Genomic DNA, 19,088 nt, shown 5'->3' on the forward strand with positions numbered 1-19,088 from the left:
TCTCTGTTTTCCTGAGTTATGCAGCAAATGTTAGTTCTTTAACTAATGAACATAGGACAGAAAATATCTGTTTTGCAAGTAAACCAGTTATCTATCGACTGCCAATTCAGTATCATGCATCATTTGTTCCTTGAAGTCAATTGGATGGCTTTAAAAGATTCCAGCACTGTGGAGGATGAGATGCTGTATTAAAAAAGCCTTATTTTGATTTGAAGCAGTTTGGCAAGCCATCAGACCGTTGAACCACATAACTAAGTTCTGTAAATTATAGATCTGAGGATGTGATGTTCAGCATTGACCTGACCACACAGGTTCAAGTTTAGTGTTACTCGACTATATGCATGTATACAACTAAGCAAAATAACATTCCTAGGGGACCAAGGTGTAAAACACTGTTCATCTATCACGTACAGCATATAAAATAATTTATCACAACGTTAACAAATGAGGGACAAATTGACAGTGCATATACAACATGTAAGTAAATATACAACAGTATGATGTTGGTGCTGTAATAAATAATGTGTACTGGGTAGTAGTAAGTTCAGAAGTCCCGGCCTTGGGGTTGTCACACCTTACACCTTGGATACTTTGTCCTTTCTCAACTGCTGTAATGCTAAGTAGACATTCCAGTGCTGAAAATGTTTTGGGCAAGAAATGCCATAATGCTGCTGGAGTGGAGATATTGTGGCATGAGTAATAATTGTGTAATAAACGTTTGGGCTTTTCATCTTGACAAAAAGGCTTTAGAAAATTGATTTATCATGGAACTATAGAAAACTTTGAACTAAAGGTTAATTTATGCCAAAGAAACAAGCTTTTTCACCAGTGTCTGTATAGCAATGAGGTTTAAAAAAAAAAAAAAAGAGCATCCCCACCAAAGAAAGGCACAGAATGCTGGAGGAACTTGGCTGGCCAGGTAGCATCTATGGAAACGAATGAATAATCAATATTTTCGGCCAAGACATTTCATCAGGACTGGAAAAGAAGGGGGAGTTGCTAGAATAGGAGAGAGGAAGAATGACAAGCTAGAAGATGATAGGTGAAGCCTGTTTGGGGTGGGGGGGGTGAGGTGAAATAAGAAGTTGGGAAATGGTCAGAAAATACCAAAGGCTGGAGAAGAAGGAATATGACGGGAGGAGAGTGGAGCACACGAGAAAGGGAAGGAGGAGAGGCATCAGAAGCTGTTGGGAGGCAGGTGAGGAGAAGTGGCAAGAAAGCAGAGTAGGGAATTGGGGAAGGGGGAAAATGACAGGAAGTCAGATAAATTGATGTTCGTGCCATCAGGTTGGAAGCTACCTAGATGGAATACAAGGTGTTACTCCTCCAACCTGAGATTTGCCTCTTTATGGCAGAAGAAGAGACCTTGGACTGATATGTCGGAATGGGAATGGGGATAGGAACTAAAATGGTTGGCCACCAGGTGATTCCATTTTTTGTGGATGGAGTGGAGGTGCTCGACAAAGTGGTTCCACAGTCTGTGTTGAGGAGGCTGCATTGGGAGCACCAGAAACAGTAGGTGAGTCCCAGCGGATTTGCAGGTGAAGTGTTACCTCACCTGGAAGGAGTGTTTAGGGCCTTGAATGGAGATGATAGAGGAGGTGAATGGGCAGGTGTAGCACTTCTGCAGTTTCCACGGATAGTGCTAGGAGGGAACTTAGTTGGGAGAGATGAATGGGCAGTCGAACCACAGTGGGAACAATCCCTGCAAAGGATGGGGGCATGGGAAGGGGAGGTAAAGGTATTCTTGGTGGCAGGATTCTGTTGGGGTGGCAGAATTTGGGGAAAATGATATATTGGATGCTGAGGCTCACACAGTGGTAGGTGAGGACAAGAGAAACTCTATCCCTGTTAAAGCGGCAGGAAAATAAGGTGAGCACGGATATCCAGGAAATGGAGGTGATGCAGATGAGGGCAGCATCAATGGTGGAGAATGGAAAACCCCGTTCTTTGAAGGAGGAGAACATCTCTGATGTCCTGGAAAGGAAAGCCTCATGCTGGGACCAGACATGGAGGCAAAGGAACTGGAAAAAGGCGCAGCAGATAGGATAGGAATCAAAATCAGCATCAGGTTTACTATCACTGGCATGTGTTGTGAAATATGTTAACTTAGCAGCAGCAGTTCAATGCAATACATAATATAGAAGGAAAAAAACAAGATATAATAATAAGTAAATCAATTACAATATATGTAAATTGAATAGATTAAAAATCTTGCAAAAACAAATATTTTTTTTTAAAAAGTGATGTAGTGTTCAAGGGTTCAATGTCCATTAAGGAATTGGATGGCAGAGGGGAAGAAGCTGTTCCTGAATCACGGAGTATGTGCCTTCAGGCTTCTGTACCTCCTACCTGATGGTAACAGTGAGAAAAAGGCATGCCCTGGGTGCTGGAGGTCCTTAATAATGAATGCTGCCTTCTGGGACACTGCTTCCTGAAGATGCCCTGGGTACTTTGTAGGCTAGTACCCAAGATGGAGCCGACTAAATTTACAACCCTCTGCAGTTTCTTTCACTCCTGTTCAGTAGGCCCCCCCCCCATACCAGACAGTGATGCAGCCTATCAGAATGCTCTTCACAGTACATCTATAGATGTTTTTGAGTTTATTTGTTGACACACCAAATTTCTTCATACTCCTATTGAAGTATAGTCTCTATCTTGCCTACTTTATAACTGCATTGATCTGTTGGGACCAGATTAGGTCCTCAGATTAAAACCATCCATTGTTGGATCGACCAATCGGTCTCCATGCTGCAGGAATGCTTCGATGACGTTGACTGGAATGTCTTCCATGATGAGGATGTCTCCGAGTTCCCGAATGGGGTCACTTGCTTCATCTGGAAGTGCATCGATGATGTTGTCCCCCAGAAGTCAGTCAGCGTCTTCCTGAACGATAAACCCTAGATCAATAGCTCCGTGTGAGCAGCACTTAACGCGTGACACAGAGCTTACGCTGCTGGCAATCAGTAGGAGCTTAAGAAAAGCAGCTACGATTTGCGCAAAGCTATCAAGGCTGCAAAACAACAATACAGGGACAAGATTGAGTCAAGATTCATAATGAATAGCACATATGAATTGTGGTGAGGGTTGCATTCCACCACAGACTTCCAAGCCAAAAGTAGTGGTGTCGCCAACATCACGGCCTCTCTCCCAGATGAGCTCAAATGCTTTTATGCTTGGTTCGATGTCGCTAACTCTGAGCCTCTGAGGAGAGCCACTGCTATAACCTGCAACCTGGTTAGCTCTGAGGCTGAGATATGTAGATGTTTCCAACAAGTGTATAGTTGCAAGGCTGCAGGACCAGACAACATCCTAGGGCGAGTACTCAGTATGTGCACAGCACAACTGGCAGGTGTGTTTACAGACATTTTTAATCTCTCCCTCTCCCAGTGTAGAGTATCCTCATACTTCAAATTATCCACCATTATTCCTGTACAAAAAAAAGACCAAAGTAACATGCCTGAAAGACTGGCGTCCTGTCGCACTCATCTCAATAATAAGCAAATGTTTTGAGAGGCTGGTCAAGGATTACATCTGCAGCTTGTTACCACCCAAACTGGAACTCCCTACAGTTTGCCTACCAACAAATTGATCGACAGACGACGCAATAGGCACTGCTCTACATACCATCCTTACACATCTGGAGAAGAAGGATGGTTATGTGAGTTTGCTGTTCTTGGACTACAGTTCAGCATTTAACACCATAATTTCATCCAGGCTGGACCAGAAGCTTAGAGACCTCAGCCTTCACCCTGCCTTGTGCTGCTGGATCCTGGACTTCCTGTCAGATTGCTGGCAGGTGGTAAGAGTGGGCTCCCTCACCTCCACCCCTCTGACTCTCAACAGAGGAGCCTCTCAGGACTGTGTACTAGGTCCCCTCCTTTACTCCCTGTATACCCATTACTGTCTCGCCACCCACAGTTCTAATCTGCTAATTAAATTTGCTGACACTGCATTGATTGGCCTTATCTCAAACAATAACGAGGTGACCTACGGGGAAGAAGTCACTTCTGACACAGTGGTGTCAAGAAAACAACCTCTCCTTCAATGTCACAAAAACAAAAGAGCTGGTTGTGGATTACAGGAGGAATGGAGACGGGCTAACCCCTATTGACATCAATGGATCTGGGGCTGAGAGGGTAAACAGCTTTAAGTTCCTCAGCATCCACATCACCAAGGACCTCGTGGCCTGTACACACCAGCTGTGTGGTGAAAAAGGCAGAACAGTGCCTCTTTCACCTCAGACGGTTGAGGAAGTTTGGTATAGGCCCCCAAATCCTAAGGACTTTCTACAGGGGCACAACTGGGAGCATCCTGACTGGCTGCATCACTGCCTGGTATGGGAACTGTACCTCCCTTAATCGCAGGATTCTGTAGAGAGTGGTGCAGACAGCCCAGTGCATCTGTAGTTGTGAACTTCCCATGATTCAGGACATTTACAAAGACAGGTGTGAGAAAAGGGCCCGAAGGATCATTGGGAACCTGAGTCACCCCAACCACAATCTATTCCAGCTGCTACCATCCAGGAAACGGGACTGCAGCATGAAAGCCAGCACCAATGATCTCTGGAGCAGCAGCTTCCCCCAGGCCATCAGACTGAGTAACTCACACTGATCTGAGTGTATTTCTTTGTGACATTGACTGTTCTATTTATTATAAATTATTATAAGTGGCTATGATTGCACATTTAGACAGAGACGTAAAGATTTTTACTCATGTATGTGAAAGATGTAAGAAATGAAGTCAATTCAATTCAATTCAGAGATCTTGACACCCAGGAACTTGAAACTGTTCAGTCTCTCCACTTCTGAATCCTCTGTGAGGATTGGTATGTGTTCATTTGCCTTACCCTTCCTGAAGTCCACAATCGTCTTACTGTCACTGGGTGCCAGGTTGTTGATGCGACACCACTCCACGTTGGCATATCTTGCTCCTGTACGCCCTCTTGTCGCCATCTGAGATTCTACCAACAATGGATGTGTTGTCAGCAAATTTATAGATGGTATTTTAGCTATGCCTAGCCACACAGTCATGGGTATATAGAGAGTTGAGCAGTGAGCTAAGCACACACCCCTGAGGTGCATCAGTGTTGATAGTCAGCAAGGAGATGTTATCACCAATCCTCACAGATTGTGATCTTCCGGTAAGGAAGTTGAGGATCCAATTGCAGAGGGAGGTACAGAGGCCCAGATTCTGTAACTTCTCAATCAGGTTTGTGGAATGATGGTGCTAAATGCTGAGCTATAGTTGATGAACAGCATCTTAACATGGGTGTTTGTGTTGTTTGGGTGGTCTATAGCTGTGTGAAGAGCCATTGAGATTTGCATCTGCTGTTGACCTATTGTGCGATAGGCAAATTGCAATGGGTCTAGGTCTTTGCTGAATTAGGAGTTCAGTCCAGTCATGACCAACCTCTCAAAGCATTTCATTACTGTAGATGTGAGTGTAACCAGGGGATGGTCATTAAGGCAGCACACATTATTCACGTTACTCACATTATAGTCAAGATAGCTGTGGTAATTGGTTGGTTTAGAAAAAATACTGGTTTACTGTTTGTCTCCAAAGGTGGATACAGATAGATTGAGAAAGGGGAGAGATGTTAACAATGGACCAAGTGAAGTTAAGGGCGGGGTGGAAGTTGGAGGGAAAGTTAATGAAGTTGACGAGCTCAGTATGTGTGCATGAAGCAGCATTAATACAGTTGTCAATGTACTGCAGATAGAGTTATGGAGCATTACTAAGGAAGTTTTGGAATATGGACTATTCATAGCCAATGTAAAGGCAGGCATAGCTAAGGCCCATGCAGGTGCCCATGGCTACCCCTTCAGTTTAGAGAAAGCGGAGGGAGCTGAATGATAAGTTGTTGACGGTGAGGACCAGTTCTGCCAGACGGAGGAGGGCGGTGGTGGAAGGGAACTGGTTGGGTCTGTTGTCAAGAAAGAAGCAGACAGTTTCAAGGCCTTTTTGATGGAGGACAGAAGTGTGTCGGGACTGGGCATCCATGGTGAAAATGCGGTAATCAGGACAGGGAATTAAAAGTTGTTGAGATTGAGAGCTTGTGAAGTGTTGCAGTTTTAGGTGGCAAGAGACTGAACGAAGGCAGATAAAATGGAGTCGAGGTATTGGGTCCCAACCTAATCTTACTCCTGAAGTTTGTAGCTCAAGTACATATTGAACTACTTGTATTTTAATTTTTTGTTTATGTATGTTAAAGTTGTATTCAGTTGGATGATATTTAAGTGAAAGATTAATGTAGGTCTGAAGTTAAGTTGTGGGCTTGGGAAAAGAGGATTTTAATTATTAAAAGGAAAATGTAGGACTTTGTAGTTATTTAGCTACTTGAACTATCTTGGAACCTTTATGAAGTCTTGATATAGGAAATGGGGGTAGTATAATGGGATATGATTTTTACTACTGGACTAAGTGATTCTCAGCTTAAGCTAATTAACCTAAATTACCCTTTAGTGTTGGCTAATGGCTTGAACAATCAAAGGGAAGTTGATGCCTATGCAAAGTTCAAAGTTTGAGCAAAAGACTAATTAAAAGACTTGGATTGTCATAAGTAAAAGTTGATCTGTGATATTTTTAAGATGTGTATGTAATGATAATCTGTTTAAAAGTTGTCCCAGGGACAACTTAATACAGCTCATCAAAGTGAAGGATGCTGAAGTAGGCATCCCTGAAATTATTTGGAAAATGAAACAATGCCAGTAGAGTGGTTAAATGCTTCACATTTATTTTAAATTGTCGTATGAGGTTGCTTGATACTGATTTCCTGGCTTGTTTGCTTTCTTTTCAGTATATTAATGGAGGGAATCTTGAACAGTTGTTGGACAGCAATGAACATCTTTCCTGGCCTATTCGGGTCAAAATAGCACATGATCTTGCCTCTGGACTCGGTTATTTGCACTCCAAAGGTGTCTTTCATCGAGATCTGACTTCTAAGGTATAGTATGTTAAGAGGAATGAATTAATTCTCCTCTCCCCCCCCCGCCTTGGATCCTGTTTCAATCATGAGTTACTTATGCAGATAAATTTGTTTTAAGTTTATTTTAAAATGACTTTAACTAATGGAGCAGAATTACTTGATAGGCAAATCCATACTTGTCTAAAGTTGAACATCGATTTGTTTAACACATCTAGTTTGACTTTAAGAAGCTTTTGTACACAAACCTGTACTGTCATCACAGTGATGCTGCCTACATCCTCCATTATTGTATAGCAATCTTAAGCATTATTGCAGGATCACATTGTCCCAAGACACAGCTTGCCCTGATTCTCACATTCTCGTATTCTTTTAGGGAAGGCAAAATACCAGCTTTTTTTCCCCATCTTTGGAGTAGTTTAGAATAAATACTATTTACATTTTTGTGAAAATAGTTTCAAATAGGTTAGATCTGTATTTTCTCCTTTTATTACTTGAATTCATGGGTTTGATTTAGACTTCATAATAAATGTTAACAAACATGTTATTTTCATGACATCCATGAATAAAGCAGTAAAGTGAACCACGAATAATGTTGTGATTGTTTGATATTTGGTAATAACCATCTTGCTGTTAGACTGTAACCAATTCACAGTCAAAAAGCAAGAATATAGCAGAAAGTCTGTGGCTGCTATTCCTCATTGTTGTTCACCTTTGATAACTAGATTGGCAGTATAGTGAACTGGGCAAAATATTGCCCAATTTAAACCAAATAAATACCTTGGTTGGAAAATTAAGTATTAATGTTGGAAAATCACAATGCAGCTGTATAAAACTTCAATTAGGCCACACTTGGAGTGCTGTGTGCAGCTTTGGTTGTCACATTCCAGGAAGGATTGAAGGTTTTGGCAAGGGAGCAGAAAAGGTTTGTCAGAATGATGTCTGGATTGAAGTGCATTTGCTATGAAGTTGTTCAGACTTGGATTGTTGTCTCTGGAGCACTGGAAGCTAAAGGGCCTCTCTGGTATATGCATTTGAGAATGCAAATGGTCTGTTTTCAAGGTGGAAATCTCAAATAGCAGAGCACATAGGTTTAAGGACAGAAGGTGAATGTTTTAAGGAAATTGAAAGGCAAGTATTTTTCCACAGGGATAGGTGTCTGGAATAAATTGCCAGGAGAAGTGGTAGAAGCAGATATAATAGTACTGCTGGAAAGGTATCTGGACAGACACATGTACAAGAGATTGAGGATGTGGACTATGTGCAGGCAGTAGGGTTTAGTTAGGTTAGCATCATACCTGGTGCAGTTTGTTGGGCCAAGTGACTGTTATTATGCTAGTCTATATAAATACACCATAGTTTAATTGATAAGTACAGTACTGTGCAAAAGTCTTGGACTAATGTATATAGCTAGGGTGGTTAAGGCTTGACATTACTGTAGTAATTTAATGTATTGCTCTGTACTGCTGCTGCTGCAAAAAAACTAATTTCATGACACAAGTGATGATAAGCCTGATCCTGATGTGGCTGTCTATTGTGGACTGAGAGTAGGAAGGGGTCTGGAGGAGGGTAATTGTGTTTGGGTAAAGGAGAAGGGAAAGGAAGAGGGGAGGGAGCGGGAAGCACCAGAAAGACATTCTTTAATGATTAATAAACCAATTGTTTGGAATCAAATGACCTTGCTTGGTGTCTGTACCTGTGCCACCCCCATCCCTGGTACTTCTTCTCTGTCACTTGTCCCATACGCCTCCCACAGTGCTCCCCCCACGCCATTCCAAGAAAATATCATATGCCTCAGACTCTTGCACAGTACTGGAGATGAAATATAACTTATCAAAATTTAATACTGATATTTGCCAAATGTTTGTTACTCCAAATTTGGGAGGAAGGACTTATTTTAAATATTTAAAATATAAATTTAAAGTTTCTGGAAGTATATCCACTCTGACCCCTTTCTCTCTCCTCTTGATCTACACAGCCCTACACTCACCACTGCCCCCATAGTCCTGCTTCTTTCCGCTCCTGCACACCACCACACTCTTCCCACTGGATCCCTACCCCCACTACTCCCATCTGCTTGCCACTCCTTTGGTTAATATTCTTCACCTTCCTATCCTATCAGATCCCATCATCTTCAGCTTTGTTGCTTCTGCCTGTCATTTTCCAGATTGAATTTTCCACTCTCCCTTTCTCTATCTGCATATTGCCCTGTCTTACCTGAATCTACTTATCACTAGTTTTTGCTCTACTCTTTCCCTCAGCCTCTTTACATTGGTCATCTTCCCCTATGTCTTTAAATACAGAAGTAGGGTCCCTATCTGAAACATGGACTGTTAATGCTCTCCGTTAATGCTGCCTGACACAGAGGTCCTCCAGCATTTGTGTTGCTCCAGATTCCTGCACCTGCAGTCTCCTTTGTCTCCAAATTCCATACCAAGCTAGAGAATGTATTCCTTCCTGACTTCTTGCTCATTCCAGGTTGTCTTGCCTCCTTGGTGTGCTTAAAAATAAATCAATCAATAAATCTTGGAGTCTGGATCACCTGGAGTCACTTATTGACTGAATGCTAGAAGATTCCCCATTCCCGATGGTGTGGTGAGAGATAATAGATGTTGTCTATGTGGTGGCTCGATTGAGTAGACCCTGTTTAATTGAGAGCACCTGAAGGGAATTGGCATCTCCTTTGTATAGGGATTGTGCATGGAGTTGAATTCAAGTAAGTTATGTCCATCCAGCAAGCTATCAAAAGTGTGTTACCAAATTCTGGTTTATTATTGCAACTGTTTTGTGGCAGCAGTACAGTGCAAGATTGTAAAATTACCATAGGTTACAATAATAAATAATTAGTGCAAAAGGGGAATAGTGAGGTAGTGTTCCTGGACTGTTCAGAAATCTGAGGCTTTTTATACCTGCTGAATGCAAATTTTCAAGCTCCTGTACTTCCTCCAGAGGGCAGGTTCTGCATGGTGAGAGTTGCTGCCATTTCAACGTGTTCTTGATGGTGCTCTGCAGCTTCTTTTGATCCTGTGCATTGGATCCCTCAATCCAAGCAGTGATGCCACAAGACAGAATATTCTCCATGGTATATCTGTAGAGATCTAGAGTCTTTGGTGACATACCAAATCTCCTCAAACTCCCAATGAACTGTAGTCACTGCTGTGCTGTCTTCGTGATTGCATCAATGTGTTGGGATCGGGATAGATCCTCTTGAGATGTTGATGTCCAGGAGCTTGAAGCTGCTCACCCTTTCTACTGCTGATCCCTCAATGAGGATTGGGGTGTTTTCTCCCAACTTTTTCCTGAAGTTCATAATTATTTCCTTAGTCTTGCTGATATTGAATGCAATGCTGTTGCGGCACCACTCAACCAGCTGATGCATGTTGCTCCTGTATGCTGCCTCATCTCTGTCTGAGATTCTGCCAACAACAATGATATCATTGGTAAATCTATACTTGGCTTTTGAGCTGTGCTGACCCACACGGTCGTGAGTGTAGAGAATGTTTTGTTTACTAGGGAATTATTAATGCCTCCACTGCTGTCATAACATTAACAGGCCTGTACCTTTCTCTCTATTGCATAGCTGTGTTAGACGACTTAATCTTCTGTCTGTATATTTTGATGCATTATCAAATAGTGTACTCTAAAAGGCATGACCTACCTACATGAATCTCTTTTTAAAACATGAATTGCCAAAACATTTTCCACTTGTCTAAGAATGGCTTTGAATTATTTTAATATTGTTAGTGATCATTACTGGATTCTCTCTGAGCATCTGCTGTTATTTGTGCCAGTGGTGGTTTTCTAATGGTTAGATGCATGGTAGCTTAGCGGGCCAGCTAGTGGTGTAGTGGCAGCAGCACTGGATTTCAAGGCAGATGGTCCTGAGTTCAAACCCAGCCAACCTGGCTGGGCAGCAGCAGTACCTGCTCAGAAGAAAAGTCTGGTAATCTCTTCCATGTCTTGCCATGAAGACCCTATGGTCCATGAGGTCACGAAGAGTTGAACTCGATTAAACGACTGAACAGCAACAAAGCTTAGCAAGCAGCCCAATGCTTTACAGTGCAAGCTGTAAGATCAGGGTTTGATCTTTGCTGCTGCTTGGAAGTAGTTTGTATGTTCTCCCCTGGTGCTCCAGTTTTCCTCCCATGTTAGGGTGGTGAGCTGTAGGTATGCTATGTTAGTGCCACAATTCTGGCAACATTTACAGTCTGCTCAGCACAATCCTCTCTGATTTAATTTGATGCAGATGACATATTTGTATGTTTTGAAGTACATGTGACAAGTAAAGCTAATCTTCTAAACTCTAGTTTGTTTGCTCTGTAAATCCTTACTGGACCCTAAATATTTAAGATTTGGTATTACTTGAGTTGCATGCTTTTGCAAGTGGGTTGCACAGTTGATATATATTCTGAACCTTTTTGTCAGAATGTGTTAAATTTTTGCTGGAAATTTATTTTTCAGTGGTTCACTTCTTTACCTCAGAACACTTCATTTATCAAAGCATGTGTTTGTTTCCTTTTGGAAAACAGCTTTAAAAATTTGCAGTTGAGTACATGTGGTATTGTAGAATTTTTTTCCCCTCACAGAGTTAAGTGTGCTTGTTTTACTGGAGCATTGAATATTATTTAGAATAGAATTTGGCACATTTCTCTTGGAAAGAAGCTTGGTCATCTTGAAAAGCTTTCTTAGATTATTGGCTTCTCTTACACTGTAAACTCATTTCCAAGTTATGTTTCTTGTTTTAGAATCTTAGTACTGTATTTGGTTAAAGAATTAACATGCACCTGGAACTTGACCTGATGTACTCTGGGGGGGGAAAAATATGATGTTGCTTAATAAGTATTGCAAAGTTCTCCAGATGAACCAGCCTGATGACTTGAGTTTCTATTTGCATATGCGTGTGAAATTTCTCATTGGGTGGTTGGTCTAGGGGCCTATTCCCATGCTGTATGACTGATCATGTTATGGTCAGATGACTCAATTTGTAGTAAGTCATTTGTGGATAAATCACTTGCCATATCAAACTTGGAAAAATAATGAGTGTCATTAATAACTTTTGAAGTACTGACAACATCACCTGACTGTAGAGCTTGTGAAGTGTAATGGAGAAAGCGTCAGTGGGTTGACCCAAGTTATGATCGGTATTTGTTTTTTTTCTTGGTTTTAATTTAAGAAGGAGCACTCCTTCTTTTAAAATAGAAACTGAACAAACTGCTGCAGAGACAATACTCAAAACTGAATTGTTTATATGGCCACCATATAGAATTTACATTTTATTTTCAAAATGTCAAGACCCTGTACAGGCTATGAAGCAAAATGATTTCTGTATTGTACATTAGACAGTTGTAAAAAGTAAACAGTCAAAGTATGTGTGGAAGCCTAGCATAAAATGTAAGGTGCAGATAAGTTAAAGAAAATTAAGTTTTGTTGAATTTGTCTGGAGCATTTTGCGCCTAATGTTGCACATAACAGAATTTTAGTAAAATACATTCAGAATTCAACTGAACAGGCTCAGTTTTTTTTTGAGACTATGTGACTGATGAGATCACTTTCTATGTTGGACCCATTTCCTGGCAGCTTACAATGTAGGCTTGCTTTGTTTTTTTTCTGCAGAATGAATGACCCAATCAACTGCCTCCTTAAAAGAAGCAGAGTTATGGCTTGCCTAGCATGTGGCAGGTTTTAGCTTGGTGACGTGACCTAATTTTAAAATGTTAACTGTTTCTCTATCCACAACTGCTTCCTGACCTGAGAATTTCCAGCATCTTGTGTCGCATTTCAGTTTTCTTGGATCTTTTGCTTTCACAAGGGAATTGGGTAAGCCAAGAGTGAAGTAATTTGCAGTACTATAAGGAAGGAATGGGAGACAGGGATTGCTGTACATGGTCAGTTTAGACTTGGTGAGCTGAGTATTCATCATTAATTCTACAGCGTATCCTGTTAGCTTAGCTTGGTTAAAGATCAAAGATTATGCACCAATATATTTCACCGTAATGGGATAATGAACGGAATGACCGCAACTTCCATTTAAAGTTGTGATCTGATCTTTTACAGAATTGTTTAATTAAAATGGAAGAAGGTAGATACACTGGAGTGCTGGGTGACTTTGGTCTGGCTGAGAAAATCCCTGACAAGTAAGTTAATCTTTTAAAATTACTATTAAATTTGTAACTGTGGCAAAAAATACTTTGTAGACTTATTCTGTTTTAATTGTTAAGACAGTTAATCAAACATCTTAAAGTACAAGGTGAAGTGAATGCACAATTCTAATGAATCAATGTTTATAATTGCTTCTATTATTTTGTTAAGCAGTTTTATTGATACAGTAATTAGATGCATTAGTGAGTCAAAAATTACAGGTACTGTACTAGAAATCTGAAATACAGAGAAAAGGTGCAAGCACGTGGCAGCATTGGTGGTTGATAGGATTGATGAATGTCCTAGATTTTTGATTAAATTTTGGTGACAGTGGCTGAGAGAGTGAAGTTTGTTAATTTCAGCAGATATATTTCGAAGAGAAGGAAATTGAGAGATATATTAGAAATGATAGGGGTGAAATGGAGGCAGAGGCAGTGTGGGAGAGGACTCCTTTAACTGCATTACATACTACCACAGTCATTAAAGACGTGAAATAAAACAATGCTGGAAATATTCAACAAACTAGTATTTGTAGTGAGAGTAAAGATCATAACTTTTCATCTGAATTGCTTTCAGTATGCACAATGTCTCTATCCTGGCAGTTGGTGATTGCTTTACAGAACAAAGCTAATCAATCTGCAAGGATGACCTGCTTAGTTTTCCTTTATAGAATTTTTTCATCCAGTCCCACTTTAGTTTTGATGCAAACTGGCAAGACCTGATTTTCTGAACACATTTTATCTGGCTGGAAGACAAAATGCTGTTCTAGTTTCTGTTGGAATTGCGCAAGAGTTCAAAGATGTGTCAAGGTTAGAATAGAGAATTAGGTTGACTTTGAACTGTAAATTCAGGGTTGCTCTTTTAGGATGAAGTGTTCTGCAAAATGGTCACCCAGTCTGTTTGATAAACAATAGAAAATCTGCAGATGCTGGAAATCAAAGTAATATACAGAAAATGCTGGAGGAACCCAGCAGGCCAGGCAGCATCTATGGAAAATAGTAAACAGTCGATGTTTCAGTCCAAGACCCTTCATCAGGACTTGTGATGGGAACTCACCTAGGCATCTTTGAAGTCCCTAGAACTGAGCGAAAGGTGTCTTAATAAATAGGGGTTCAATCCACAAGCACGGAAAGATAAATGCTTTGGTCTTTTGTTCTCATGCAATTAGTGCCTGGGTCCAAGAAAGAATCCAGAGACAAGCATGTAACAACCTATGGTGAAGGATACAAGCAACATAAACAAAATACTGGAGGAACTCAGCAGGCCAGGCAGCGTCTATGGAAAAGAGTACAGTCGACGTTTCAGACTCACTAGATTTTGCAGTGGTTCTGGAGGACTGGAAGATTGCAAATATCACTCCACTCTTCAAATAGCGAGGCAGAAGAAAGGAAATTATAGGCATGTTAGTTTGACCTCAGTGGTTGGGAAGATGTGGAGTTGATTGTTAAGGATATGGTTTCGGGGGTACTTGAAGGCACATGATAAAATAAGCTGTAGTCAGCATGGTTTCCTCAAGGGAAAATCTTGGATGACAAATCTGTTGGAATTCTGTGAAGAAATAATAAGTAAGATGAAGGAGAATTGGGTGATGATGTGTACTTAGATTTTCAGAAGGCCTTTGACAAGGGCCACACATGAGGCTGCTTAACAAGTTATGATTCCAGTGTATTGGAGGAAAGATACTAGCATGGATAAAGCATTGGCTGATTGGCAGGAGGCAAAGATTGGGAATTAAGGGAGCCTTTTCCGGTTGGCTGCCAGTGACTAGTGGTGTTCCACAAGAGTCTATGTTGGGACCATTTCTTTTTAGTTATATGTCAATGATTTGGATGGTGGAATTGATGGCTTTGTCGCAAAGTTTGTAGACAATATGAAGATGGGTGGAGGGGTATTGTACTGATTCGCCATGAGAGCTGTGAAAAGGGACTATCCAATTGGTCCTAAATCAAGCTGCTACAGGCTGCACACAGTGATAAGTCTTCTTCCTGTATTCTATATACTAATCATCTTTTCTGTGAAAACTGTACTTTAATGGCATATTATTCAATTGTTGATAGTTTCACTTTCCATATTAGCTGCCTCTAGGAAATCTAATACTTAAAACTTGCAATTCTGTTCAGTAATTTTATCTTCAACTTTTTAAGCATGGTGATATTTTTGGTTTCCCTTTTAAAGAAAATAAATACTTGTGCTCACTTGCTAACCCTCTGAAATCACTTCATCTCTAGGATAGCTTATACTATAGTTCCACGATCCAGCAAGTATAAGGTGGTGACACATGAAGCAGTAATGCAAGCAATTTATACATATTTTTGTTGTCAATCAGGTTCAGAGTTACTGGAGAGATGCCTAGTATCATTTGACTATTATCATGTGATGTTGTTTGAACACCAACAGTTTTGCCTCAGAACCACTGTGCAATACATAAAAAATGCTTAAAATTATGAAAACAAAATATATAAAAATTAGCTGCAAAAAGAGAGCCAAATAGTTAGGAAGGCTTCATGGACTATTCAGAAATCTGATAGCAAAGGTGAAGAGTGACAGAAGTAGTTGAAGAGAAGAAGCTTTTCCTAAAACATGGAGTGTGTGTCTTTAGGTTCCATACCACCTCATTGATGGTAGTAATGGGAAGAGAGCATGTGCTGGATGGTGAGGGTGCTTCATGATGGATGCTCCTTTCTTGAGGCATTGCCTTTTGAAGATGTCCTTGATGCTGGGGAGGCTAGTGTCCATGATGGAATTGGCTGAGTTTACAACCCTCTTCAGTCTTTTTTTGATCCAGTGCAGTACCAGGTGGTGAGGAAAATGGAATGCTTTCTATGATATATCTTCAGAAATTTGCTTGAGTCTTTGGAGGAGACTTGGTATGTCACCAAAGTGGGAGGATTCTGAATTGAGTGAGATCAGTAGAATTGTATAGTCACTGGTTATATTAAGTCAATTTCTTGTAGAGATTGTGATGTAGAGTAACCCATGGAAGTTGGGCTTAGTTTATTTGGAAAAAAGGCGATCCCAAATTGGTGTTAAGATAACTAGTGGGTATTATGAGTGCAATTGATAGGTAATCATGATTATGATGCAACTTTGCCAAATGGTGATCTGCAACAGATTAGGTAATGCGTATAAGCATGCAATCTTGATAATTTTGGTTGATATGGTTACATTGTAAAAAAAATATATTTTGTCCAAATGTCATGCATTTAAATTCAATTTCTGGTCCACTAGCTTCTCAATGCTATACTAACTGAACAAGAGCAGTTTTCCCCCTATTTACACAAGTACTAATCCATGTGGTTTTCATCTCAAAAGTGAGACTACAGAAAGGCTATCGGTGGTTGGATCACCATTTTGGATGGCTCCAGAAGTGCTACGCAGTGAGCCCTATAATGAAAAGGTTTGTGTTCTCCTTATCAGAGACTTGGGGAAAATTAATTTACATGCCTAATTTTCTGTTTGTCATTTCTACTTTTCCAGTTTCAATGTATTTTTTTAAAATACACTTTGTTGTACTTGGTATTTGTTGCCTTGGTATTTTTAGTGAATCTGGCAGTGATCACTGAGCAAAAAATGTATTTCATTTACACATTTTCAGGATTGTGCTTATTTTGGGGTTGGGCTGAATTGGCCTGCTAGATCTGTCCTACAAGGACAGATATTGATCAAGTATATTGATGCAAAATTGTCCTTTGTTCAGAAGAATGAGAAGTAATCTCATTGATAGGTGCTGGATTGTTATGGGACTTGATGGATTAAGATAAAATAAAACTTTATTTATCCTGAAGGAAGTAATTAGATTAGATTATGAGGACACTCAGTCCTCGTTTATTGTCATTTAGAAATGCACGGATTAAGGAATGATACAATGTTCCTCCAGAGTGATATCACAAAAAAAGGACAAACCAAAGACTAACACTGAAAAGACCACATAATTATAACATATAGTTACAGCAGTGCAAAGCAATTCCATAATTTGATAAAGAGCAGACCATGGGCACGGTAAAAAAAAGTCTCAAAGTTCCGATCGACTCACGATAGTTCCCAATAGCAGGCGGCAAAAAGGAGAAACACTCCCTGCCATAAACCTCCAGGCACCGACAACTGCCAATGCATTGGGAGCACCCAACCACAGCCAACTCTGAGTCCGTCCGAAAACTTGAGCCTCCAACTAGCCCTCTGACACCGAGCACCATCTCTGCCGAGCGCTTTGACTCCGCCCCGGCCGCCGAGGACTCGGGGGGCCTTCGCCTCCGGAGATTCTGGATCACACAGTAGCAGCGGCAACGAAGAAGGCATTTCAGAAGTTTCTCCAGATGTTCCTCTGTGCTCTCACATCTGTCTCCATCAGATCAGGATTGTGCACGGCACCCTACTTGACAGATGACAGATATCATTCACCGGAGTGGCCGCTGCGCGCTGCGTCGTGCTGCCATCTTCTCCTCACAATACCAAATAATTGAATAGGCACAAGAGTTAATATTTTTCCTGAGTGGGTCAGAACTATAGTTTCTATTATTATAGCTGTAGTTTATTATTGACAACTGAGATGTTGTTTGTTTACCCCGAGAGGGTAGTGAATCTTGGTATTTTGAACTGAAGAGGACGATGGGGATTCAAGACATTGAACATTCAAGATGTAGGTGGATTGATTTTGAAATATTACAGGATATGGGACCAGTTCAGGAAATGGTGCAGAGATAAAAGATGAAACATGATTTTGCTGCATGATTGAGCAGTGACGATTGACAAAAAAGCCTACTTTTATTTCAACACCTTGTGTTTCAGTGTTCTTGTATCTGATGTTTTTATCTTTCTGGCTAGTTACCAGTGTGTTTTAAGATTATTGCTTTTTATATATCCAATTAAAAACAAGTGGCGTAGAATTTATTTGGCAACATTTTTAATGACTGAACTGTTGAGAAATTTTAAAACTGTGATTTTGTTGAAACAGACAAATGAGCTTCAGAAACTGTTATGTTGAAAACCAAGCTCTGGGAAAAATAGCCCATTTGCAGTTATTTTAAAAAAAAATTTAAGGAAGCTGTAATCATGTCTCCTTGCAACTTCTTTGCTGGATGTTCTGAATGTAATACTTGAGACAGAAATATTTCCAATATTACATTTTTTTGTGACTATTTTGTGGCTGTCAGATGTTCCTAGATGACTTAAACAGTCAACATGGTTAGATCCATTAAACATCTGAGTCAGGATGGGGAGTTGGGGTCTCTTTGGAACATTGCCAATACTACTTGAAGTAAAAGGAAGTCTGCCTCATGGTGTTTGGGGTAGAAATTCCTCTATGCTATACTGGGTATGCTGCAGTATTTGATGTTAGTGCATCAGGTAATGTGTTCGAAAGTGATTTGGAAGCGTGAAAGGGAGTTCAGGTATTCTTTTCCACTATCAATATCACCAAAATAATAATTGACTTTTATTATTTTTTTGCAATGGTGCTATATGTGATCTGGTATTAGTCTTTGCCTGAATAACAGTAACTATAAAAATTTTCATGTGAAGTACTTTGGGGGATCCTGAGAACATGAAACTCCTTATCATTACATAGTTATTCTTTGAATTTTAATAAATAACTTTTCTAGTTGGATGGCCATAGTTCCTAACACTGTTTCTTATCTAATGACAGGCTGATGTATTTTCATATGGTATTATTATGTGTGAAATTATAGCTCGGGTGCAAGCTGACCCTGACTATCTCCCTCGAACAGTGGTGAGAAATTTGCTTTGCTTTTGAAAAGATAAGGAAAAATTTGTGGTTTAACAAACTAAATTGTATTACTGATTAATGCATCATTTAAAAAAAAATGTGTAGATGCATAGTTTTAAAAAAATGTATTTAATTTGGTGTGGTCATATATGTAGGTCAATATTCTAAAAGGAATGCTGTTTCCTAACGTGATTATCTTGTAAACAATTTGGTACATTTTAACAATTTATCTGATATTCCAAATTTATATTTATAAATTCTTTGCATGATGGTGTGGCTTTTTTTGACTGTGCGTGCCCCTGA

General features: G+C 40.2%; 1 protein-coding gene across 4 annotated transcripts in view; it reads left to right on the forward strand.

The window, feature by feature from the left end:
* Positions 1-19,088, forward strand: part of LOC140205864 (dual specificity testis-specific protein kinase 2-like) — an 86,934-nt gene that overhangs the window by 43,935 nt on the left and 23,911 nt on the right. For 3 of the 4 annotated variants that reach the window (XM_072273662.1, XM_072273664.1, XM_072273666.1), the window contains 4 exons: positions 6,800-6,946; positions 12,980-13,059; positions 16,376-16,460; positions 18,705-18,788. In XM_072273662.1, the coding sequence (XP_072129763.1) occupies positions 6,800-6,946; positions 12,980-13,059; positions 16,376-16,460; positions 18,705-18,788 (396 nt within the window). The remainder of the gene's footprint in view (positions 1-6,799; positions 6,947-12,979; positions 13,060-16,375; positions 16,461-18,704; positions 18,789-19,088) is intronic. The other variant, XM_072273665.1, reaches the window with a different exon arrangement.

Source organism: Mobula birostris, chromosome 12, assembly GCF_030028105.1.
Source record: "Mobula birostris isolate sMobBir1 chromosome 12, sMobBir1.hap1, whole genome shotgun sequence".
Taxonomy (NCBI): Eukaryota; Metazoa; Chordata; class Chondrichthyes; order Myliobatiformes; family Myliobatidae; genus Mobula; species Mobula birostris.